This window comes from Clupea harengus, chromosome 16, assembly GCF_900700415.2.
Source record: "Clupea harengus chromosome 16, Ch_v2.0.2, whole genome shotgun sequence".
NCBI classification, from domain to species: domain Eukaryota; kingdom Metazoa; phylum Chordata; class Actinopteri; order Clupeiformes; family Clupeidae; genus Clupea; species Clupea harengus.
In genome coordinates, this window is record NC_045167.1 from 17,256,572 (window position 1) to 17,283,744 (window position 27,173).

Below are 27,173 nucleotides of genomic sequence, written 5' to 3' on the forward strand. Positions count from 1 at the left end.
CAACATGCATCTTCTGTTGGTGCATAATCATAATTTATTTACAACAAATTGCACACATATTAAACATAGATTAACCGCTTTTGCCATAAAACTCAAACTTTAAAAAAATAAATACAATCAATTAAAACCTTCACCCTTCATCTTAGTCAATTACACACAAACAATAAAAAGTGGCTTGTTTTGTTTGCCATATTACAAAGGATCCCTTGTATTAGAACTTACATTTTATTTAAAAAAAACAACAAAGGATCAAATCAGTATAAAAGGCAAAAGGCACAAAGGCGATGAATATATGTAAGAATAAAAGGCAGTTGTACTGTTACACCCCACTAATGTTTGAAAGAGCGCTTTTCTTTCACATGCACAAACACACAGGACCCCTTTACACATACTCTACTCAAGCCACACACCACCATGATGTTCGTTCAGTCCACTCTGTGTGTGTGTGTGCGTGCTCAATAGCCTTCTCCCATTACTCGCTCTTACACACCTGCAGTGCACCTCAGTGTAACTATCAGGTGAAATCAGCAACAGAGTGACAGCAAGCATAGGAACTACGATATGGCTGACAGTTTTGACAGGGCTCTTTTGGACAAAGATTAAGCTGTCCCCCAGATAAAAAGTACATAGGGTAGGATGTAAGCCATACTAGTATAGTAGAGTTGCAGTAGAGAAAGCAAGTAGATGCAATAACTAAACTCTTTGGTATAGTCTCATGCATGCCACTCATATGCATTTTTGGTGCTGGGTCACAATGGGATTCCACTTGACAACATGAAAAGTCTACGTCTGACTAAATCCTATATGACAAAGAACCTACGGCCTACATGTTAGTAAAACTGTACTGTTTAAGCATTTTAGTACATAGTGGCATTACATATGTTATGCTATGGAACACACCTGCTAAATCCTAAAACACTGAATTTCAACATTGCCAGTATGAAGCCTTTTTTTTTTTTACTTTACTCAAGAACAATGATGCTATTCAACGTGGTGAATTCAGACAGAGTGCATGGATCACTCAAACCACATTTGGTGGTAGTCAGGAACAAATGTTACCCATTTTCATCAAAAGTGCATATATGTATATATCTCTCATTTACAGGATGTTTCAAATGTAACACTTGGTCTTGTACACGAGAACAGAAAACTATTCAACATTCATTTAGACACATTTCTCTAATTCCAGGCCTGAATCATTCTCGTGTAGAGATAAGAAGTACTAAAACTGATTTACCCCACCCATCACTCAAACTGTCAACGGACTCCTTCCCTTCTCTGATGAAGGGTCTGGTGAATTGGCCCTGTTCAGATCTCTATAAGGCCACTCTAGTCTCATTTACTGTAAGTGCAATGCAGAGAAAATCTATTTGGATACTATAGAGACAACACATGGTAATAGTGTGTGTGTGTGTGTGTGGGGGGGGGCCTTCTTCACACACATTCTGAGAAATCTCCCCACAACAACAAAAAACTAAACAAAAACAAACAAAAATCCGATAGAATGGACAAGCTAAAAGCTTCCCAAGCTTTACAATACTAAAAGCTGTCGAGAGCCACGGCACTCTGCCGTTTTCCAGTGGTCGTTCAGTAAATTAACTATCTGCATGAGAAGGATCTCTTCGTAGTTTTGAAGGAATCCAGTGAGAGAAGATGAAAAATCCAAACTCATTAAAAACTCAAATCGGTTCAGTGGATGGCTTTCACAACTGCAGATAAAGCAAAAAGAGGAAGGACATGATGACACAGTGATGAAAAGCACACTAAAATCTGTACCCATGAGGAATTACATTTTACAGTAGTCAATCATCTTAAATAACAAATAGATTGTTGTAGGTGTTATTAAAACAGAACACATATCATTGCTATCATTATAAATACACAGATTTTAACACAACTGACACCAGAGATGCATCATTGCATGAATTTCAATGTAAGCTTCACAATGGCTACAAAAGAAATATACAAATACACGCTATGCTGAAAAAACAAGGTGGGTTTGTCATTGTCATTGACACCCCATTTCTAAGCAATCATTGTATGCAACCAGCTTCTCCCATGCCAGGCTTCAAGTGTGTAGTGGAAGGCAGTGTGGCCATAGCTTAGTAAATCACTGTGAAATGTAGCTATCATGGGCCAGATTTCAGAATGGATTCACTTTTTTAAACTTGTGGACCCAGGTGAAATCCACAGTCTGTCTGTCAAGGTGCCGTCGCGTAATGGGAAGCCATTTAAAATAAATGTTGGGATATCCCTAGAGCATCCACTGAGTATCTATGATTGATTTTTCAAGAGCAGAGGAAACTCATTGTGAAAAAGTTTAGAAAGGCTTACCTCAAACTGTTGATTTGTCCACCAATCCTCCCGATTCACCATTTGGAGCGCCCGTGTCTGTAAGACGCAGACAGATAAAAAAAAAAAACACAAACAAACAAAAGAAAATCAACCAGACATTACAGATATTGAAAAAGCATTTGTGGACCAAGGAAGTGAGCATGTAAGAGAAGAAATGTACTAGCTCTACTCCTGAAGGTTTGAGGAAACATCAACACCAATGGGCTGTGTGTATGCATTTCATTTTCTTTTGTGAGCACAGTCCACTTGTCATATCAGAAATAACTAAAATCACAAGCATATGATGGGAAACTGGTGGTAAGTTTGCACAATAGTCTAAGTATACTCAAAGTATGATACTCAGTTAGTGTGAATGGGACCCAATCTCACTACAAAACGTCATCAACATACCTCTGTTGCTGCCTGCTCCAGTACCATTTACTGCTGGGTCATCATCAGGCTTGCTATCCCCTGTAAGATTATAATGTAATCATGACTCAACACTACATAGGAGCAAAAGACCACATTTTAATAACCATAACAAATGCCATCCTTAGAAGAAATCTGACAGAGTAATGAAAAGACATAGGGCCCTAGTTTGAGAGCCAAACTACAGACACGTGCGCACTGTTGCACAAAAAAAAAAACGCTTCAGAAAGGTATGGTCAAAAGCCCTCACTGGGCAGAGCCAGGCTGAAGTCAATTAAATAAAGGTTTGGTTAAAGCCGACCAATAGTAATACCAAACAGTCCCCTTAAACTGAATGCGTCAGACTAGATTACAATATCGCCACAGTTTCTGGACAGTGTTTGCCAGGAGCGCTCTTAGAAGGAATAGTCTTATTGCCTGCTCTGTTGTTCAAAACAATTAAATTCATTGACACTTAATTGCAGTTTGTCAAACATGTCCTAAAACGCCAGAGCCCCATCCCTTTGAACTGACCAATATATTGTTAATCAGGGTGTAAGATTTTGAGCCTGTGAAAATATAACGTGTTTTGCTCACTTAGTTACCATGACAAGCTATTTTTAACAAAGATCAATGTAGCCCATGAAGCTCCTAAACACATCCATCCTGGAGAATTTATTCAAACTCAACCTCAACAGCATATGGCGTTCTGGAAAGTCATTGGCAATGACCCGATTGGGTTAAGAAACACGTTTGAATCTTATGATGACCAGTCCAGTGATGACTTTCAAACCGATGTGTGTACTTCAATATTTTTACAGTACATTAATGCACAAATGTATAAATACACATATCAACTTGCAGTGTGTTTGTGATTAATGTGGATCACATATGCTAAAGGTTTTGTAGAAATTAGTTTATTCTTACTGTTTTGATATAGGCGCCATCCTACAGCTCCAATTCCGATTACACCAATACTTGCAAGTACCACCACAACAGGTATGAGCCAACGATTTGGAGCTATTGAACAAATTTAAAAACAGCTGTTAAGGTATCAAAAAGATACATCCCATGGCATACAATTGTTTTGAATGCAACAGCAGGACACAACAGAATGTGATGAACATGTATTGTTTGATATGCTATGCAAACAACTTCAAAGAAACATGTGACATAAAAAGCCAGGTAGATGACGAGCAGCTAAGCAGCACAAAACTTCGGCGTACAGATTGTAAGGATTTGAAGTCGGGTGGTTTATCAATTTTGGGGACATGATTTGTTTTGGGTTTTTAAATCAAGAAATGACATAATGATGTAATTAAGCAGACTGTGCAAAATAGTGGCAGTAGATGCAACATGTTCACTCACACAAGCCATGTCATGGTGCACAGACAATATTCCAGCAAGGAGACAAGAAGTGAACACCTGAGTGAAGTTGGCCCCCCGTATCATTCAAAATATTAAAATAGCCCAGCTGTTCGTTTGTGCTAGGTTTGTGCTGGTTTGTGCCATAAAAATTATCGTTTGTGCTATTTAAGGGTTTTGAGTAATTCAAAATGAAATTTTCTGGCCTGTGACGTCACTCAGCCCCCCGTCCACGTCCAAATCTCATCAAAATAGTCCCAATCGTTTGTGCTGGTTTGTGCTGTTAAAATACATATTTGTGCGGTTATGGTTTTAAAGTTATTACCGTTTTATTTTTCACACGTGACGTCACCAGCCCCCCCCCCGTCCACGTCCAAATCTCATTCAAATAGTCTCAAATAGCGAACAAACAGCAGTGCTATTTTAATATTTTGAATCACATGTGTGCCAACTTCACTCAGGTCAAGTGAACACATTTTTTTTAGGGTGTCTTATTTTGTCAAAACTAGACCTTAGGAAGGCTATACACATTGTGGCATCACGATGGGCCAGCTAGCAGAGGGGTGTGGTGTTCCTGTGGAGGTCTGGCTGCCACACCACAAGATGGCTGCCATTTGCACTACATCTCCCAGAATGCAGCAGGACCCAACCAGGTGTAGGTGCTTAAGGCACCTGATTGAAGGAGCGTTTAAGACAGGTGGTGCCTGTTGTGTGAGAGAGAGCCATGAGGGAGAACTGAGAGCACCTGACGTGCGGGTGAAGCCTTTGTTGAAACGCTTGCTGAAGCGGTGGCTAAAGCGCTTGCTAAGCCGCATCCGGAAGGGGGAGATTAGCCCCAAGCCGGGAAGGACCTGGACGGACGAACTTTGAGTTTGCAACCACAGTTGGTAGGACTTAAGTTAGGTGCAACTTTATGAAGCCTATGTTTTGCCTTTGAAGAACTTTATTGTTTTGCTTCCTGAAATACTTTTTGTTGGTTAATAAACCGGATTCTTCGTTGGAAAGCACTTTTGCCTGCTCTGTCCTGTTGTTTAACCACTGCCCTACACCTTGCTCAGTGGTAAAACCTCTCATGATACCACAACATCTATACATGCTACAAACACCATCTACTGCCACAATAACGGACTGCTACAGGTGGAAGAGTAGTTAAAATGCCATAGAAGGGCATCATAGGGTGCAGCCATTGGCGAAGTGCTGCACACTGCTGCTTTAATGTCTGCTAGCTTTCGATGGTCATTCTACTGGAACTGCTCATGGACTAATAAGTAGCTGATATGTGTGTAGATAGGATGCAGACTTCTAAGTAGATGACTTTTGCTGTTGACCATTCTTTCCCCATCCCAGTGGGAAAGTCCCTGGTTGCCCCTCATTAGACCATATAAAAATGTGCCCACTATCTTCAGCAGCGTTTTGAATACAACCAAGATGCGATATTGAATTCAAGAATGAACCTCTCTGGTTTGCATGACTCTTTACCATATTCCACTCCAAACCTACTCTGCCAGTGTACCATACGAGTTCAGCCCCTTACCTTTACAAATCTCTTTTGCCTTCACTGTAGTAATCTTCCAACTCACTGGGTTACTTGCATTACAAGTGTAAGAGTGGGACAGGTCACTCTTACTGACAGTCAGGTGGGATTCATGCGAGAGGAACTGTCCATTTTTGATCCATACGTAATTCAAGGAAGCTTCACCTGAAGATGTCTTGGCTTCGCAGAGCAGTTCACACAAACTGTTACTACTGTCAGCCTTTCTTATATCTACATTGTTAACTGCCTCTGAAAAATGGACGAAAGGGGAGATATTAGAATGGCATACTTCATCATGAAGACAGAATACACAAGATCAGCCTCTCTCTCTCACTCACACACACACACATACACACATGTGTCTTCTAAACTGTGTTTCAGAAGTGTACCAAGAGTTCAGCCCCTTACTTTTACAAATGTCTTTTACTGTAGTATTCTTCCAACTCACTGGGTTACTTGCATTACAAGTGTAAGAGTAGGACAGGTGACTCTTATTGACAGTCAGGTGGGGTCCATTCGTGAGAAACTGTCCATTTTTTATCCATACGTAATTGAAGGAAGCTTCACCTGAAAATGGCTTGGCTGTGCAGAGCAGTTCACACGAACTGTTACTACTGTCAGCCTTTATTATAGTTACATTGTACACTGCCTCTGATAAATGGACAAAATGAAAGGGAGGGAGATATTAGAATGGCATACTCCATCGTGAAGACAGACTAGACAAGATCAGCCTCTCTCTCTCTTTCTCTCTTTCTCACTCTCACACACATTTCCACATTAATTACAACAAACACACTTGAACAATACAACCACAAATTCTCTAGGAGTCTACACACAAGCAGATATCCTAAAATGGCCTCTTGCCATCCTGGGAAATTACTTACAACCTGGCTAACTAACTGACAGCAGTGTGTTGCAAAAACAAGCCTTGTGATATGAGGGATCAGGGATATCAGTTCATGTGTATTAGCTGTTTTTATCTCAAAATGCTCTAAGTTCAGGAAACCAAATGGACTTGTGTTAATGTGTTAATAACTAAAAGAGGATAACATATTTAATGTGATGAGTGATGACCAGTGCTCAGTGGCGTAGCGTGGGGTGTGCGGACCGCACAGGGCGGCCAATTGAATGGGGGCGGCCAATACTATAATTGTATTACTTTCTTGTGATTTTTTTTGTTGTAATTTTTTGATAATAGTTGTTTTCCCAAATGGCCGAATTTAGAATATGGTGCTGTTTTGTAGTGGCGCGGTCTCCCTAGCGTCCACTTTGCAACGTATTAGTTCGACAGCTTGTAAACAATCTCCCGCGACCAGCGCGTGTGAACGTCTTGGTTGAACATCTCTGTGTTTAGTGCCAAATTTTACTTCTGGACTGCATTCTGCAACATTTTCAAGCAGGGTGGGAACATTATACACATAGATGTGTCTACTGGTTGTTTTCATATTTCATATCAGCATTCTTTACACACATAGGTAAGGTAATACATGCGCTGGCTGAACTCTTCGTGTTAATGTGTCAATATGAACTCATGAATACGAACTCGTTCATACAAAGTTGCACAGGCACCCTGAGGGTTTCGACCTTTTCCTATTATAATTTGATCAGTTAAATCGAGGAGACTATAACATCAGCTAGATAACTAGCTATCATTTTATATAAATGGAACTCTTCCATTTAAACCGTTTAAGGTTATTACAAGTTTCCTTAGCTAGCTAGTGAGTAACCATAGCAACCAGCTCAAAGTGGATACGTTTGTCCTCACCGCCTTCTTTACCATGCATTTAACAAATGAATAGCCCTCATTTGCTAACAGGTGGGTCGTTAGCAGCTGTTTTGTCACTCAGAAAATGAAATGTGCAAGATTTAAGTTCTATTCTCCTTACAAAGTGCTAATTATTATTATTTTTCGAACTGTATATATCTGTACACAGAAGAAGATTCAAGCGCCCTGTTCGAATTGGCTTAAAATGCTCCCTTCCTTCCTTCCTTCCTATTAAGAGAGCAAGGACTGTTCGAATTGTCTTAAACCCTCTCTTCCTCTCTAGTAAGATACCTTGAAATACGTCACATAACGGTCATTTTTTAAGAGAGCAACTGAGCTGCCTTGCTGTCTTATGGCGGCAGGTATTACCCATAACTCTCTGCGCCATTCCCTAACCGGAGACAAATTTTAAAAAAGATGGCGGATGAAATCGTCGAAGTTCCACAAAATTATTCACCGATGTACGTTTCTTTGCTTTTTTTGGTAATTTTTTTAAAAAGTTACCGAGAAATAAACAGTGTACTATGTACTTATGTCATGATTGATTAACAAAAATAGTCTGTTTCGTTAGCGATGTATCCGTTAGCCAGGTCGCTAACAGTAGCTGCTAGCTAGCAAATAAGCACACACAGGATGATGACACAGCGTCATGTTGCCGTACATCCTATCTTAATAGACTGTTCGAAATCAACGGTTTTTGAGATACCTTCCCCCGAAGGGACCTCTCTCGTCAGACACCTGTCCAACTAGAGATCAAGGATTAGACAGCTATCTAAGAATCCGAACACAGCCAAGGTTTCTGGGGATGTTCCTTTTATGACGCTAGGACAAAGACTCGCGGAGCTTCAAAGACATATAACAAAAAATCGCACCAGTAGGAAATCCTCCTTGAAGGGGGGGCGGCGAATTTGGCTACAGCACAGGGCGGCCAAAACCCCCGCTACGCCACTGCCAGTGCTCGTATGCATTGATCACAGTCGGTTTGACATGTCAGTTGGTGCAGTGTGAACATTCCTTAATATGTGTGAGTCGATACTGAATATAAGAGTAATTTAAACTCGGCCGACCAACTTACCGTGAACTTCGAGACGGTACAAATCCGGCATCAACACACTGTCGACTTCAACTGAGAACGTCCCACTATCCTCGAGAGTCAACTTTGATATTGTAATGCTGCCAGTTTCCTTATCCAAGGTTGTTCGTCCCCGGTAATTACCAAATATCTTTACATCTTCGCTGAAGCTTGGATCAAATTCAGCAACCTTATCAATCCCAAATTTCCACACCACGCTTCTGACAGTACTGATTCCAACAGGGGAAAGGGTAACGTCTCCATTGACTGTCGCATTATGGACTTGGACAGCTGAAGTAAAATGAAATAAAGATTATTTATGAGATATAAGAGTACCATAAGACATTCCATAATGTTCAGCTCGGGTCACAAAACTACAGCAAATAGGCTACGAAACATCTTTAATAGGCTTGCCTGGCTAAAGGTTGCTAATAAGCTATTCCGCTTGTTAGCTGGCCGAGACTGAATTCGATTCGGTTATAGTTGTACATAGTTGTTGTATAATACATGCAAGTACTTACATGAACAGAGTGGGACTGCTAGAAAGAAAAGGATCCAGACCTGCTGCTTCATATTTAGAAATTAGTTGAATAAACAGGAGGGTAGAGCTGCTCAGAATTAAAGGAAGAAAAATTACGTTAGTCTCCGTTCTCTGGTAGCTTGCTTTCGAAAGTAAAAGCAGTAACAGGATTGGTTGGTAAAAACTTCCGCTAAACATGCCTCTAGCAGAAGCGTCACGCCAGCCTAAATAATACATCCGTTTTTTGGCAATGGCGACATCATGTTAAAATAATAGTCAGGTCTAAAACTGTTACTACAAGACACTCTTTACGAACGGTGAGTGTTGAACATGAATGTAATTAAAAAGCCAATCGTAATTTTCATGTCTCTTTATTAGTCTGTGTAGAACATGACCCTGAGATAAAATGTGGGGAATTGTCGTCCGCATGGCATCCACAATCTTTCAAGTGCGTGGCCTATTGATCTCTATAGACCAGGGGTACTCAATTAGAAACCCAAAAGGTCCACTCGCCAAATTTCCATTCAGTCCAGGGTCCGGAACAGTGACGGTCAAAATCCAAAAACATACCTCCAACAAAAACGTTCAAACTACCGTATGCACAAAAGGTTATGTGGTCTGGCCTTATTTGTGTGAAAGGTGACACTTTTTTGTGGTTTAAACTTGGGCATAAAAGGTGTGACGGCCAGGCGGAGGCACTGATGTAAGTGTTCATTGGGTGTGCTCCTGTATTTGTTTTTCACCATATTCATGGTTGAAAAGGCAGACTCACAACAGTATCTCTATCCTAAACTGTTGTGTTATACTGCATATTTTCAGTTTAAGTACATTGAGAGCAACTAAACCCAGAAAAAATTCCTTGTATATGAAAATGTACTTGGCCAATAAACATGATTCTGATTCTGATGTATGTTGAGGTATGCACGCTCTTGTTGTGTGGCTGATCTAACTATTACACTGCATGTTGCTTGGTATGATTGCAGATGGTTTATTTTTCTGCCCCTTACCTCAGAGTTCTGCGGGTATTTTCGTTCGAAGTGTGCATGGTTTGTTTCATAGTGACGTTTCACGTTACCACTTTTGACAAGGGCAACCGTCTCGTTACAGATTAAACACATCGGTTTTGTGCTCCCCACAGGCAGCACAAATGCATACTTGTCAGTCCACTCTGTCTTAAATTTGCGATTTTTGGAATCAACTTTTCTCTTTTTGTCGGGTTTAATGCACGCCATGATTTTCGTTTGCTGAGAAAAAAATACCGTTCACAAATCTATCTGCCTGCATTGTTGCCATTGACACACACAACCTGCGTGACCCACAGAGCTTGCGGCCAACATTGAGTAAGTGAGTGAGTTGTCATAGTGATGTTGTTATATTACAGCTCCTGATTGGACCTCTGGATTGGACACGGAAGATAGAAACCACATCGAGGAGGAAAAAAATATATAGCGCGTAATCACGCACCAATGAAACCTCGCTTGGTCTGTAGACGATGCAGTAAACATGGCCCTTCACTCCATCCTCCAGCACCTGGACACCTCAGGAACCTATGCCAGGATCCTGTTTGTGGACTTCAGCTCTGCCTTCAATACTATCATCCCGGCTCTGCTACAGGACAAGCTTCTCCGGCTGAGTGTGCCTGACTCCATCTGCAGGTGGATCACAGACTTCCTGTCTGACCGGAGGCAGCACGTGCGGCTGGGAAAACATGTCTCTGACCCCCGGACCATCAGCACCGGTTCCCCTCAAGGCTGCGTTCTTTCCCCTCTTCTCTTCTCCCTGTACACCAACAGCTGCACCTCCAGTCACCAGTCCGTCAAGCTCCTCAAGTTCGCGGACGACACCACCCTCATTGGGCTCATCTCTGGTGGTGATGAGTCTGCCTACAGGTGGGAGATTGACCATCTGGTGACCTGGTGTGGACAGAACAATCTGGAGCTCAACGCACTGAAAACAGTGGAGATGGTTGTCGATTTCAGGAAGAACCCAGCCCCTCCCAACCCCATCACCCTGAGTGACGCCCCAGTTGACAGTGTGGAGTCCATCCGCTTCCTGGGCACCATCATCTCCCAGGACCTCAAGTGGGAGCTAAACATCATCTCCCTCACCAAAAAGGCACATCAGAGGATGTACTTCCTGCGGCAGCTGAAGAAATTCAACCTGCCAAAGGCAATGATGGTGAACTTTTACACCTCCATCATTGAGTCCATCCTCACCTCCTCCATCACCATCTGGTACGCTGCTGCCACTGCCAAAGACAAAAGCAGACTGCAGCGTGTCATTCGTTCTGCGGAGAAGGTGATTGGCTGCAATTTGCCATCTCCAGGATTTGTATGCATCCAGGACCCTGAGGCGTGCAGGGAAGATTATGGCTGATCCCTCCCACCCTGGACACAAACTCCTTGTGCCACTCCCCTCCGGCAGAAGGCTGCGGTCCATCAGGACCAAAACCTCACGCCACCTGAGCAGCTTCTTCCCGTCTGCGGTTGGCCTCATCAACAAGGCCCGGGACCCCCGCCCCCCAACACGGACTCTAATCCCTTTTTTGCACACTCCTGCTGTAACCTAATATGTGTATTGTTTATTGTTTATTGTGTATGTTTATTGTTTGCACCATTGTACCACAAAGAATTCCTCGTAGGTGAAAACCTACTTGGCAGTAAAAACCTTTCTGATTCTGATTGATTTTGGCTTTGGTCCAAATTTGATTGCGTCTGGGTCCGGATCCGGACCGCGGTCCGCCTATTGAGTACCCCTGCTATAGACCCTTTCGGCCTGCAGGTGGATCACTGACTTCTTGTCACAGGAAGCAGCGCGTGAGGCTGGGCAAGCTTGTCTCAGAGCCCCAGACCATCAGCACTGGAGCCCCACAAGGCTGTGTGCTCTCCCCTTTACTCTTCTCCCTCTACACAAACAACTGCACCTCCTGCCACCCCTCTGTCAAACTCCTGGAATTTATGGATGACACAACCTTCATTGGAGCACACAAATCCACTACAGCGTATATTATTTATATACTGCACTATGCTAATTCCAATTCACTGCATCCCTGCATTGCCCAAATAATTTATTGTTCTATTTTGTAAAACATTTATGTTTTATTCTTATTTTTGCTATTTTGTTAATGTGTTTATACTGTATGTACCAACCACACCAAGTCAATTTCCTGTATATGAAAATATACTTGGCCAATAAAATAATTCTGACTCTGAATAATTTAGCTATTCTGTACCATCAGTTAAACACCTCATGTCCTCCTTAAACTACAAAAACGTCTCTAGCCTAAGCATTTTCCTATCTGAGGACTATTATTGATGACTTGACATGTTTGTGTACAAACATGTTATTCCTAAAATACATTGAAATCTAACACACATTCCTCAGAATTTCTATCAAAAAGTGTAATAACAGAGGTACTACCAGCAATCAATTCAATAAGTTGTTCCCATGAAATAATGAAATACTATGACTTACCTCAACTCCAATATACCACCTTCCTGTCTGCCTATCCAATCCGACCTAACATCAAATATGGCATCTTGTCTTGACACAATATTACAGTTTATAGGTACAGTATATCTTTAAAAAGTGTGCAAACTGACATACTATCCTCAAAAGAAATAGATTATTTAGACTAATAGACTATTCATTCCTACCACAGGCTTTACATGTGTTGTCTTTCAAGATGACAGAAGTATAATTTAATAACATATTTTGTATATCTTTATGAGCCACAGTAGTAATTAATGGTATTGCAGTGTCCTTCACCGTAGTTACTGGTCTGGCTTTACACTCAATACAATGAAATAGATGCATATTTTACACCTGAAAAGCATTTCGAAGTAGGTTTGTGGCTTTGAATGTTTTATCAAGGAAGTGTTGAATTACCCAAATGCCTTCTTCGTGCTGTGTTGCTGTCCGTCAGGTGTGACCATCAAATATTAAAATGCTGGGTGATGTCATGTCTGATAACCGAGCAGATTCTTTTAGGAAGAGTTTTGTGAAATAGTCTAAAAACACAATCTTCTCCATCCAACCATGGTCTGCCATAGCAAAGCGGGTGCATTTTGGACCACATTGACACCAAGAACTGTACAAATGTTTCCCTTTGTAGACAAATGTATGTTAACCTCTCATTTGTCATTCTATCATTTATTCAAACAGTCATATTGAGGTCAATAGGCCCCACGCTTGAGAGCCTGCGTCCACCACGCAGATGACAATTCCCTGCTTTTTATTTCAGAATCATGTTCTACACCGTCTAATAAAGAGATTTGACCCCTATATTGAGGAAGTACAACTTGCAGTTTTCCCAGCCTAAGCTTTTGCAGTATCAGTGTATGTCAACTCGGCCTATAGAAATGAATAGGCCGCACTCTTGCAAGGATAATCACTCTCGCGAGATGGCAACACAGGTACCGTAGGAGGCTCTGTCTGTTGGTGACCATTGGTGCGGAGCATCGTTCAATAAGGTTTGGCTAAAAAGGCGCAAATATTACGTTTGTACCGTGGCTAAAATCTTTAGCTTTCAAAATGCATGAGCTTTGTGCAGCAACAGACTGTAATACAAAATCGTCTGTTTTTTCATGCAATAAATGAACGCTGCCAAAACTATATTGAACATGTGCTTCCGTATTTTGGATTAAAGTTATTTCAGATTATTACAGATATGGTCATTTTTATTCGTTGTATGAAGAGAAAAATGTCTCAAAATGATCTGTTAATGCACATACCATGATCCACAAATATCCAACAATTTACAAATGTGTTTTTCTATCCACAAATACAGAACACATAACAGTGGTGCACTTATTTAACCGTCTAACTCACTTCATGATTTCTGTACTGCAACTATTAACAATAAAATATATCACTGTAACTACCTCCGATATAAAACAACAAAACAACAATTTATCAATATTTTCTGGATTGAAACTGCTGCCGTTTAGTTTTTAATTGCCCACCTAATCTGTTTTATGCTAATTAGTCATACAGAAGATTTACATTTGAATAGGTAAACGTCATAAACTCAGAAACAAAGTGTCGGGCAAGCCTTTTATTTTCATGCATACCTTACGGTTGGCTTTACATGCAGTCCAACAAGCAACAGAAAACCTTGTCACAGCTGAAATGATAAAAAAAATGCTCACAAGCTGGATGGGTTATGTGATGTTGGTAAAGCCATGCAAATATTAATGTCACACCAACCCTGTACCGCCTATCTCGCCGTTGACCAATCTCTCTGATCAACGGGCTACAAGCTACAGTATAGTCCCTAAACCAAGAACTGACTAATCTCTGTGATCAACAGGCTTTATGCAACAACATGCATCTTCTGTTGGTGCATAATCATAATTTATTAACAACAAATTGCACCCAAAATCGTACACACATATTAAACATAGATTAACAGCTTTTGCCATAAAACTCAAACTTTAAAAAAATAAATACAATCAATTAAAACCTTCACCCCTTCATCTTAGTCAAGTACACACAAACAATAAAAAGTGGTTTGTTTTGTTTGCCTTATTACAAAGGATCTCTTGTATTAGAACTTACATTTTATTTAAAAAAACAACAAAGCAAGAATCAAATCAGTATAAAAGGCAAAAAGGCGATGAATATATGTAAGAATACAAGGCAGTTGTACTGTTACACCCCACTAATGTTTGAAAGAGCACTTTTCTTTCATATGCACAAACACACAGCCTTTACACATACTCTACTCAAGCCACACACCACCATGATGTCCTTTCATTCCACTCTGTGTGTGTGTGTGTGTGTGTGTGTGTGTGTGTGTGTGCTCAATAGCCTTCTCCCATTACTCACTCTTACACCCCTGCAGTGCACCTCAGTGTAACTATCAAGTGAAATCAGCAACAGAGTGACAGCAAGCATAGGAACTACGACATGGCTGAAAGTTTTGACAGGGCTCTTTTGGACAAAGATTAAGCTGTCCCCCAGATTAGAAGTACATAGGGTAGAATGTAAGCCATACTAGTATAGTATAGTTGCAGTAGAGAAAGCAAGTAGATGCAATAACTAAACTCTTTGGTATAGTCTCATGCATGCCACTCATATGCATTTTTGGTGCTGGGTCACAATGGGATTCCACTTGACAACATGAAAAGTCTACGTCTGACTAAATCCTATATGACAAAGAACCTACTGCCTACATGTTAGTAAAACTGTACTGTTTAAGCATTTTAGTACATAGTGGCATTACATATGTAATGCTATGGAACACACCTGCTAAATCCTAAAACACTGAATTTCAATATTGCCAGTATGAAGTCTTTTTTGTTCATTTACTTTACTCATTTTACATTTACATTTAGTCATTTAGCAGACGCTTTTATCCAAAGCGACTTACATAGGTGCGACGTACAATGTATACACATTTTACATTTTCACTGATGGCACACTGCACATCAGGAGCAATTAGGGGTTCAGTGTCTTGCTCAAGGACACTTCGACAGGGAATCGAACTAGCAACCCTCTGATTACTAAACGACTTCTTTAACTCCTGTACCACTGCCGCCCCAAGAACTCAAGAACAATGATGCTATTCAACGTGGTGAATTCAGACAGAGTGCATGTATAAAAGACTGGATCACTCAAACCACATTTCGTGGCAGTCAGGAACACATTTTACCCATTTTCATCAAAAGTGCATACATGTACATATATTAGTGCTGTCAAACGATTAAAATATTTAATCGCGATTAATCGCATTTATGTCATAGTTAACTCAAAATTAATCGCGATTAATCGCAAATTTGTATCTATTCTAAATGTCCCTTCGTTTATTTATTTTTTCCATCCTTTTATTTTTATTTTATTGGCCTTATCAACATGGAAAAGTGGATTGGCTTGCTTTAAGCAACTGTTTTATTTTATTGAAAACCAACATTGCCAAACAGGGCGGTACAAAATAAAATTATAAAGTGCACATTTCAGGTAAACAAGGACTCAGCCTATAGTGCAGTTAAACCATGGCTTAATATTTTCTTTTTTTCAAGTTTGCTGGGAACAAGGCAGTCAGGCCTCTTATTTCAGAAACAATGAACCGTAACAGTTAGTTTACCAGTAAAAAGTAAGCCTACTACTTCTTTGCTTTCAGCCAGCTGCCTGTTGACATTTTCAGACAACAGTGAAGCTCGCTTCTTTTGCACAACACAACTTTTAAAAGTAAACTTTCCATTCAGAAGCTTTTTATCATCCATTTCGCCGTATCGCGCTCACCTTTCACTCAAACCGTAACGTTAGCCTACTACACCGTTTGCAAGGCCAAAAAGAACGTTAATCTAAAAAAAATTAATATATTTTTTTTTTTTAATTAATACAAAAAAAATCGCGTTAATCTCGCGATAAAAAAAATGAATAACGCGTTAATAACGCGTTAAACTGACAGCACTAATATATATATCATTCACAGGATGTTTCAAATGTAACACTTGGTCTTGTACACGAGAACAGAAAACTATTCAACATTCAGAGAAAATCTATTTGGATACTATGAAGACAACACATGGTAATAGTGTGTGTGGGGGGCCATCTTCACACACATTCTGAGAAAAAGTTGAATTTTCATAGAAATTTTCCCACAACAAAATACAAAAACTAACAAAAATTTGATAGAATGGACAAGCTAAAAGCTTACCAAGCTTTACAATACTAAAATCTGACAAGAGGCACGGCAGTCTGCCGTATTCCAGTGGTCGTTCAGCAAATGAACCATCTGTGTGAGGAGGAAATTGTCAAATTAATCTTTTCGTAGTTTTGAAGGAATCCAGTGACAGAAGATGAAAACTCCAAACTCATTAAAAAACTCGGTTCATTGGGTGGCTTTCACAACTGCAGATGAAGCAAAAAGAGGAAGGACATGATGACACAGTGATGAAAGGCACACTAAAATCTGTACCCATGAGGAAATACATTTTACAGTAGTCAATCATCTTAAATAACAAATAGATTGTTGTAGGTGTTATTAAAACAGAACACATATCATTACTATCATTATAAATACACAGATTTTAACACAACTGACACCAGAGATGCATCATTGCATGAATTTCAATGTATGCTTCACAATGGTTACAAAAGAAATATTCAAAGACAACACCACGATATGCTCAAAAAACAAGGTGGGTTTGTCATTGTCATTGACACCCCATTTCTAAGCAGTCATTGTATGCAACCAGCTTCTCCCATGCCAGGCTTCAAGTGTGTAGTGGCAGGCAGTGTGGCCATAGCTTAGTAAATTACTGTAAAATGGAGCTACAGTATATCATGGGCCAGATTTCAGAATGGATTCACTTTTTTAAACTTGTGGACTCAGGTGAAATCCAGTCTGTCCGTCAAGGTGCCGTTTCGTACTGGAAAGCCATTTTAAGGAAATTTTGGGACATCCCCCGAGCATCTATGATTGATTGGTCAAGAGCAGAGGAAACTCATTGTGAAAAAGTTAAGAAAGGCTTACCTCAAACTGTTGATTTGCCCACCAATCCTCCCGATTCACCATTTTGATCGTCCGTGTCTGTAAGACGCAAAAAAAATAAATCAACCAGACATTACAGATATTGAAAAAGCATTCGTGGACAAAGGAAGTTAGCATGTAAGAGAAGAAATGTACTAGCTCTACTCCTGAAGGTACGAGGAAACATCAACACCAATGGGCTGTGTGTATGCATTTCAGTTTCTTTTGTGAGTACAGTCCACTTGTCAAAACAGAAATAACTAAAATCACAAGCATATGATGGGAAACTGGTGGTAAGTTTTCACGCTAGACTAAGTATACTCAAAGTATGATACTCAGTTAGTGTGAATGGGAGCCAATGTCACTACAAAACGTATGTCCTCATCAAAATACCTTTGTTGCTGCCTAGTCCAGAACCATTTCCTGCTTTGTCATCATCAGTCTTGCTTTCCCCTGTAAGATTGCAATGTAATCATGACTCAACACTACATAGGAGCAAAAGACCACATTTTAATAACCATAACAAATGCCATCCTTAGAAGAAATCTGACAGAGTAATGAAAAGACATAGGGCCCTAGTTTGAGAGCAAAACTACAGACACGTGCGCACTGTTGCACAAAAAAAAAAACGCTTCAGAAAGGTATGGTCAAAAGCACTCACGGGGCAGAGCCAGGCTGAAGTTAATTAAATAAAGGTTTGGTTAAAGCCGACCAATAGTAATGCCAAACAGTCCCTTTAAACTGAATGTGTCAGACTAGATTACAATATCGCCACAGATTCAGGACAGTGCTTGCCAGGAGCTCTCCTCTCCAAGGAATAGTCGTATTGCTTGGTCTGTTGTTCAAAACAATAAAATTCATTGACACTTAATTGCAGTTTGTCAAACATGTTTTAAAACACCAGAGCCCCATCCTGTCAGGATCCTGCTCTGTTTCCCTTTTCTGTTTCCTGATTCCTGACATGTGCTTTTTCCTGTTTGTTTATGTTGTCATGTGCTTGTTGTGTTTGTCTTGTCCGGCCATGTGTTTCCTGTCTTTGTCCTGAGACTCCGCCCCCACCTGTCCTCTGCCACTTCCTGGTTTCTGTGTCTTCTGTGTTATTTTGGAATTCTAGTTTTTGCCCGGATCTTTTGTGTGTTTGCCTTTTGGACTTTATTTTGTTAACCTTTTGTAAATAAACCTGAACAGTTCCTGCATCTGGGGCCCGTTCGTCGTAGAGTTGAAGCTAAGTTAATCAATTGGCCTTTTAGCCCGTTAAGATTAGCGAGCTGATTGAGAACAGCAAATATCGGTTCGTTAACGGCTGATCCGCATCCAAATCATGTGGTTAATTTCAACCAGGCTAAAGTTATCATGGCATTTGCGCGTGCACGTCCTACTTCAAAAGGCAGGAAAGGTCGATCACCAAAACCATGATTTTCTAACGGTATAATGGTTCTAAACTCAAAGAAAAGGGCTCTTTTTTTTCTCCGCTGGCGAGTAGGAGATGAACATGAACGCTTATGAAGAATACAAGACCATAATCATGGCAAAATTCAACACCACCACCGCTGTGAGAGCAAGGTGTGTTGGGATGTTTATAGCGTGATATCTATGTATGAATACCTGACGGCAAGTGTCAACTGGTACAGAGGTTTCCTCTACCGGTATGAATCTGCAAGGTTGCTAGTTTGAATCCTCTCACCTCCTTCCTCGATGTAGTTTTACATTTCCTTGGAAATCGCTTTGAATAAAAGCGTCTGTTAAATGACTAAATGTATTAATAACAAATGCAATAAATTGAAGCAGTGAAAATAAATTGTCTGTATTTCTCTCTATTCTTATCATGAGTCCACCTTAATCATTTTCTACAATAATGATATGCTATGGTGTACTAATAACACTCATATAATTATGAGTGCTTTGTTCTCCGCATCACCGACACTACAAAAATGTACCACTCGCAAAGAAAAAAAAGCGCAAGACAGTCAATGTTCGACTGTGGTGTTTGCAATAAATGACTCGAGAAGGTCTTGTAAATTAATTATTCCTTGTCGGCTGAATCGGTAGCGCTCATACAAGAATAATGGATCTTGGCGAGCGCAAAGAACTCTCTCCCTCCGCTAATCTAACTCTAATATCAGTCCTTGGTCAATGGGATCCCTCCTTTTTCCGGGGGTGTGGCAAGCTTATCCAGCTACACTTAAGTTAGCCTGCCCTGGAGCAGGTTAGTGCTAATCGATATGTAACTATGGTGATTTATCAAAAGTTGCTTCCACGAACCAAAAAGAGGGGCGTTTTTTTATCTTAGCCTGAAAATTAGCTCGCTAAACCGCTTAGCGAGCTACGACGAATACCCCCCTGGTCTGCGATTGGGTCTCTGCCTTACGAATCGTGACACATCCCTTCGAACTGACCGATATATTGTTAATCAGGGTGTAAAATTTTGAGCCTGTAAAAATAGAAAGTGTTTTGCTCACTTAGATTCCATGACAAGCTATTTTTAACAGAGATCAATGTAGCCCATGAAGCTCTTAAACGCATCCATCCTGGAGAATTTATTCAAACTCAACCTCAACAGCGTCTGGCGTTCTGTACAGTCATTGGCAATGACCCGATTGGGTTTAGAAACACGTTTGAATCTTAAGCTTAAATCTGCAAACAGTTGTACTTCATATCACTCAAAAACCTAATAGTGACGTGTGAGAAGTCATCAGGTTTAATGTAAAATCTGCTTCATTCTGCTACAGGTAAAATGCCCAGGTGAAATTTTTACAAACCCATCGAATATGAAGCTGCAAATTATGGCCAGTGATTTCAACCGATGTGTGTACTTCAATATCTTTAGTCGTACATTAATACACAAATGTAGAAATACACATATTAACTTGCAGTCTTTGTGATTAATGTGGATCACATGTGTTAAAGGATTTGTAGAAATTAGTTTATTCTTACTGTTTTGATATAGGCGCCATCCTACAGCTCCTATTCCGATTACACCAATACTTGCAAGTATCCCCGCAACAATTTGGACCCAAGGGACTGGAACTATAGAACACATTTAAAAACAACTATGTTAAGGTATTCAGTATTTGCAGTAACAATATCAAAAGGATATTCCCATGGCATAAACATTCATTTCAATGCAAAAGAAGGATACAACAGAATATGTGATGAAAACAACTTCAAAGAAACATGTGACATAAAAAGCCAGGTAGATGACGAGCAGCTAAGCAGCACAGCCCCCTGCCAGCGTGGCAGGGGGGGGGGGGGCGTGGCGGGGGGGTAGTGTATAGCATGACCATGTGAATGCATACAAATGTCACAAATGAAATGACAAAAATGACACAAATGACAATATAAACATCTATTTATTGAACTTTAACAAAACTGCAAAGTGCAAATGTAAAACAAATTTTTTTTTGTGGCATTTAGTCCAGCGCTTCTTTAATGTGTCTTGTCCATATATTGAAGCAATAATGATAACAAATAAAAAATTCTAAATAATAAATACTTTATATAGCCACATATTAAAATAAGAAAATGAAGACACTTTTCAGTCCTCCTCATATATTAAAGCAATAATAATAACAAATACTAAATAATAAATAATACATTCTTTATATGGCCACATATTAAAATAAGAAAATTAAGACACTTTTCAGTCCTCCTCATGTGGTTGGGCATATTTCTCTGAAGACTGAATCTTTCACATGAGTCGGCGATTACCTATCAAATAGGTATGAAAGTCCTTGCAGGTCATGTGTTTGAAATTGTACTGGGTGCACATAATCCCCTTCAGCACTTGAGATTTTTTGAGCTGTCACCGAATCTGGGAAAATCTTTCTTAGCAAACCAGATGTGCAGTCCATTGATATGTGGCTGTTGTGATGCTTTATTGTATGAAAAGCAAGGGTACCCTCTGCAGCCGTAACAGAAGTGTCTGTTTTAGTCACAAAAAAGTCTGTCACTTTACTCGATGAGCTCTCTCCTCTTGCTGCAGTTTCGTGTTTTGCAGAGTGCATGTGAGCTTCCAAATCGCTGCCACCTGTATTTGCCACCGACACGTAAGTGCCTGCTCTGCATGTCATGCACTAAGCTTCCGAAGCATCACGGCCGAGGCGAAAGCATGGGTATTTTTTTTTTAGTTTGTCCGTGAACTTACATTTACGTTTCGGCATGGCTGCAGATGTCATGTGCTGTAAACAATGCAACTAGTGGAGGCGGCAAGGTGCTCAGTGTTGCCAGATTGGAAATGGTGAAGTATCGTACCAAAGGCTCAAAATGGTCGTATTTGGAGGATAATTCTCGTGTATCTGGCAACACTGAGATCGGTCGACCAATGGCTGTTGTCGGCGGGGAAAACGCATTTCCTAAGGAATGCGTGTTGAAACCGGATATCGTCACTTTACTCCGGTCTCTGGTTGGATAAAACTTGTCAACAGAAATGGACAACGACCTTTGATTTATTCTTTAGGAACCATGCCGATGCCGGACTTTTAATGTTGTGTGACGTTGTTGAAGTTCAAGTTCAACATTAATAGCGATTGAATTACCCTTGTGTCGTGTAATCGCTAGCGGTAAATAAACGTTAATAACTTGAATGACTGATTAAGGATATATGTTACACATCACAAACACACGTAATCGATGGGTTTTGGGGGAAATTAGGTAATTGGTTAGCTTAAATTGCAGTATCTTAGGCGAGCTAATTGACCTGGCTAGCTATAGCGGAATTAACAGTGCTAGCTTTGTGTTTGGTCATATAGCTTCGTAAAAGTTCGGTTAACAAGTCACTTGAGCATTAAGCCACCTGACTATAATGGGTCTATTCATATTAGCATGCTGACGTTATACTTATTAGCAGCGAGGCTAGCTAGCTACTATGTGTTCCAATGAATTGTTGGTCTAAGCGTTAGCTTCAGTTAAGTCCTACAATACTCTGCAACATTCGTGTACCACATGAACAACTAACTGAGTCAATGTAGACATAGGTTAACAAGTCACTTGTGTGTTTAGTTGTATGACTTCGTAAAAGTTCGGTTAACAAGTCAATTGAGCATTAAGCCACCTGACTATAATGGGTCTATTCATATCAGCATGCTAACGTTATACTTATTAGCAGTGAGGCTAGCTAGCTACTATGTGTTCCAATGGATTGTTGGTCTAAGCGTTAGCTACAATTAAGACCTACGTGTACCACATGAACAACTAACCGAGTCAATGTAGACATATAAAAAGTTGTGTAGATAGCTTTATTCACATAAGCCGTATAACTTCACAAAAATAATAATAATTTAAAGAAAACCGATCGTTTGCATGTCAGGCGACCAACACAACTTCTCAACTAAAAAGTAAAGGTCCTAATCAAACGGAGTAAAGTGACGACTTCCGGTTTCAACACGCATTCTTTAGGAAATGCGTTTTCCCCGCCGACAGCTGTTCTCTCTACAGTCAGAGCTCGCGCAAGAAGGTGGAACGTAAGGGAGATACCATTTCCAAAACTTGTAAGGGCGTAATAACTAGTTTGTGAAAGACCCAGCGAAACACAAATATCCGACGAAGCAAAATCCCGGACGTTTTTGGAATCCCTGCCGGACGCATTTTTTAGGTCTCGAAAAGAGGACATGTCCGGGGAAAAGAGAACGTCTGGTCACCCTATTTGAATACAACCAAGATGCCATATTAAATTCAAGAATGAACCTCTCTGGTTTGCATGCCTCTTTACCATATTCCACTCCAAACCCACTCTGCCGTCTTCCAAACTGGATTTCAGAAGTGTACCATACGAGTTCAGCCCCTTACCTTTACAAATGTCTTTTGCCGCTTTTTTAGTACTCCAACTCACTTGGTTACTTGCATTACAAGTGTAAGAGTCGGATGGTTCATTGCCCTTGACAGTCAGTTGGGCAGTGTTAATTGTGTTAACGAAAAGTTTGTTAAAAAATAGACTAAATCTTGTTTTACTTTCATTGACGAGACGAGAATGTTAGTGGTGGACTAACGGACCGTTAAAAATAGAATTCATAATTTTTTTTAAACTTGCATGCACCTAGTGCAGTACATCCTTCATATCATTGGTTAAATGTTGCCCGGTCCTGTATCCATTCTCCACTCCCTGAGATGCCCAGACATGCAAGTGACAACCCTGCAATTTATGCCACGGTAAATTAGCTAGTAACTGTCGATGCTAACTAGCTAATGTTAAATAGTTAAAAGCATATATTAGCCAACGTCAACTTCAAAGGGGCAGTCGAGTGTATAGGGTGTGGATAGCTATCTAATAATTATCGATTGAAGCCTCCTTTTAGCTAATAAACGTTAGCTATTGATGAGGTAGCATAGCTAGGTTACACTACCTATCGATAGCTAGCTAGTAAACTCATTGCAGAATGGACTATAGGACAGGCCAGGCATGACATTAATCAAGACAAAAATTATAAATATGTGATTGGTTTACATATCCTTGTCTATTTGGGCAATTGTTATTATCATTGGCTCCACTTTCCACTGTCAAAACTAGCCGTCTAGCTAAATCTGTTGGTTATCAGATTGCACAGCAATTCATATGGAGGATATGTGGTTGATTTAGCTCTAAAGCCAGGTAGGCATAGTAGTTGTATTGTGCCATCACATCATTGGAATCTTCAAAATCTAGACTTGATATTCTCTTATATTTTAATGATAATACTGTTAATTAGGTATTACCTTAAAATTATTATTTACATTTAATTAATTAATTGGAATTCAGCTGTAGGCATATACTAGGTCTAGGAGATCTGTATCTTAGAGACCAATTGTATCCACAATATAAGTACTGCAAGCTAGACTATTATGCCGTTGTAGACACAACACAGGGGGCCCCTGGGCCTGAGAAGGGAAAGATAGGAGTTTAATGTGGCTATAAGATGGACTATTAAATGTGACTAAAATTAGACTAAAATGAGTTTCCATCGACAAAAACTAGACTAAAACTAAGAAGGATAAAAATGACTAAATGTGTTTAAAAATAATATGCATTTTCGTTTTAAGACTAAGACTAAATCTAAAAAAGCTGCCAAAATTAACACTGCAGTTGGGATCCTGTCGAGAGGAAATGTCCATTTTTGTATTTAAGCAATAAGGTACGAGAGGCAGTACTGTATCGTCAATAATGTACTGTTCAAGGATGTTGTTAGGCCCGACGCGAAGCGGAGGGCCGGCAAACCCTTGCACAGTACATTATTGACGATACAGTACTGCCTCGAGTACCTTATTGCTTTTATAATACGGTTGCCAGCAATATTATAAATAGTAACTAAATAGTAAGCTACCTTTCAGCACAAATAGTTGTAATAGCCACCAAACGTTGTGTATCGCATTTCAGTAGCCTAGACTCTAGAGAAAATAGTCCCCGAATGTGTGGCTGTTGCTATGCAACAGACAAACAGCATTGGGAACATCACGTTCTCCTGAGCAAGCTAAAGTGGTAATAGCTAGCAAGCTGTTTACGGTCACACGTTTAAAATGCCGGGATATGTTGTGCTGATGGATGCGACAACAGTCGCCAGAGAAAACCTAGATATACAATTGATACAATCGTGAATAATTGCTGTGTCTTATTAGAGCTAAACTCTTCTGAGCAAGCTAGAGTGCTAATAACTAGCGAGCTGTTTAGCCCTTTGGGAGTTGGCTACAACTCGTTAGCCCATATTGGCACTCTTGCTTGCTTAGGAACGGTTAGCTTTGATAAGATCCAGGATACATGTCCTGTGATCTCATACATATTGTTTTTGTCTCCAAATGCCATATCTTGGTGTCGTTCACCCATCCTGCAACTGCATATTGAAAGGCATATCTACTCTTGAAATCTCCGGTTTATGGGGATGGATTATGTACAAGATAAATGTAAATGTCGGGAAAAGAAAGTTGGGGCAGATGCTTTGCAAAAACACAGAGGAATTGCTAATCGCTAACGGCTAGTAGCATGCTAACCTTTTGATTCACTCATACACCACGCAAATCCTCTTAGACGTATTTTTCAGTTACAATAATGGGGTTTTTATATTTTACAGTGTCTATTTCTCGGTAACTTTCTAAAAATCTAAGCAAAAAAAAGTAAAACTTAAAGGTTTTAGGTACAAATACGATGATCTACGGAGATTTGGTCCGCCATTGTTTTTCTAACTAACTAGGTAGTATATTTTGAGTGCGCACTGATATGGAACGCTCAGGTAAATGTAAACAGCTGTACAGTACATTATGGCTCAATACAGTACACCCCGTGACCTCCTTTCAACCAATCAGAATGCTTGATTTCATCTACCCGTATTATAACCATACGTAATTCAAGGAACCTTTATCTGAAGATGGCTTGGCTTCACAGAGCAGTTCAAACAAACTGTCAGCCTTTATTATACCTACATTTTTCACTGCCTCTGAAAAATTGACAAAATGAAAGGGTGATATTAGAATGGCATACTGCTTCATGAAGACAGACTAGACCAGATCAGCCTCTCTCTCTCACTTCCACATTAATTACAACAAACACACTTGAACAATTCAACCACAAATTCTCTAGTAGTCTACACACAAGCAGATATCCTAAAATGGTTTCTTGCCATTCGTGGAAATTACTTACAACCTGGCTAACTAACTGACAGCAGTGTGTTGCAAAAACAAGCCTTGTGATATGAGGGATCAGGGATATCAGTCCATGTGTATTAGTTGTTTTGATCTCAAAATGCTCCAAGTTCAGGAAACCAAATGGACTTGTGTTAATGTGTTAATAACTAAAAAAGGATACAATATTTAATGTGATGACCAGTGCTCTTATGCATTGATCACAGTCGGTTTGACATGTCAGTTGGTGCAGTGTGAACATTCCTTAATATGTGTGAGTCGATACTGAATATAAGAGTAATTTAAACTCGGCCGACCAACTTACCGTGAACTTCGAGACGGTACGAATCCGGCATCAACACACTGTCAACCTCAACTGAGAACGTCCCACTATCCTCGAGAGTCAACTTTGATATTGTAATGCTGCCCGTTTCCTTATCCAAGGTTGTTCGTCCCCGGTAATTACCAAATATCTTTACCTCTTCGCTGAAGCTTGGATCAAATTCAGCAACCTTATCAATCTCAAATTTCCACACCACGCTTCTGACAGTACTGATTCCAACAGGGGAAAGGGTAACGTCTCCATTGACAGTCGCATTATCGACTTGGACAGCTGAAGTCAAATGAAATAAAGATTATTTATGAGATATAAGAGTACCATAAGACATTCCATAATGTTCAGCTCGGGTCACACAACTACCGCAAGTAGGCTACGACACGTCTTTAATAGGCTTGCCTGGCAAAAGGTTGCAAATAAGCTATTCTGTTTGTTTGCTGGCCGAGACTGAAGTCGATTCTGTTATAGTTGTACATGCTTAATACAAGCAAGTTATACTTACATGAACAGAGTGGAACTGCTAGAAAGAAAATTATCCAGACCTGCTGCTTCATTTTAGAAATTGGTGGAATAAACGGGAGGGAAAAGCAGCTCAGAATTAAAGGAAGAAAAATTACGTTAGTCTCCGTTCTCTGGTAGCCTACTTTCGAAACTAAAAGCAGTAAAAGTATCGTTGGTAAAAACTTCCGCTAAACATGCTATAAGACATCCGGTTTTTGGCAATGGCCTTATCATGTCAAAATAATAGTCCGGTCTAAAACTGTACAAGACACTCACTC

At 40.1% G+C, this 27,173-nt stretch overlaps 1 protein-coding gene across 7 annotated transcripts; it reads right to left on the reverse strand.

The window, feature by feature from the left end:
* Nucleotides 1-11: 11 nt before the first annotated feature.
* LOC105889602 (CD48 antigen-like) lies at nucleotides 12-27,064 on the reverse strand. Of its 7 annotated transcripts, none has more exons than XM_031582824.2 (8): nucleotides 26,897-27,064; nucleotides 8,482-8,769; nucleotides 6,050-6,292; nucleotides 5,642-5,890; nucleotides 3,670-3,762; nucleotides 2,746-2,805; nucleotides 2,335-2,391; nucleotides 12-1,709 (listed from the first exon to the last, which is right to left on the reverse strand). In XM_031582824.2, exons 1-7 carry the CDS (start codon nucleotides 26,946-26,948, stop codon nucleotides 2,336-2,338), a joined length of 1,041 nt encoding a protein of 346 aa, XP_031438684.1. In that variant the 5' UTR covers nucleotides 26,949-27,064; the 3' UTR covers nucleotides 12-1,709; nucleotide 2,335. The 7 variants fall into 7 exon arrangements, with proteins under 7 accessions (XP_031438684.1, XP_031438683.1, XP_031438685.1 ...); XM_031582823.2 differs by lacking the exon at nucleotides 26,897-27,064 and adding an exon at nucleotides 9,000-9,164; XM_031582825.2 differs by lacking the exons at nucleotides 6,050-6,292; nucleotides 26,897-27,064 and adding an exon at nucleotides 9,000-9,163.
* Nucleotides 27,065-27,173: the final 109 nt, after the last annotated feature.

Excerpts from the sequence above, each read along its gene's own strand:
- LOC105889602 (XM_031582824.2), bottom strand. The coding sequence starts at position 26,948 with ATGAAGCAGCAGGTCTGGATAATTTTCTTTCTAGCAGTTCCACTCTGT. Across the intron at positions 8,770-26,896 it reads AGCAGTTCCACTCTGTTCAT|CTGTCCAAGTCCATAATGCG; the intron begins GTAAGTATAACT and ends ATTTTACTTCAG. Across the intron at positions 2,806-3,669 it reads ATGGCGCCTATATCAAAACA|GGGATAGCAAGCCTGATGAT; the intron begins GTAAGAATAAAC and ends ATAATCTTACAG.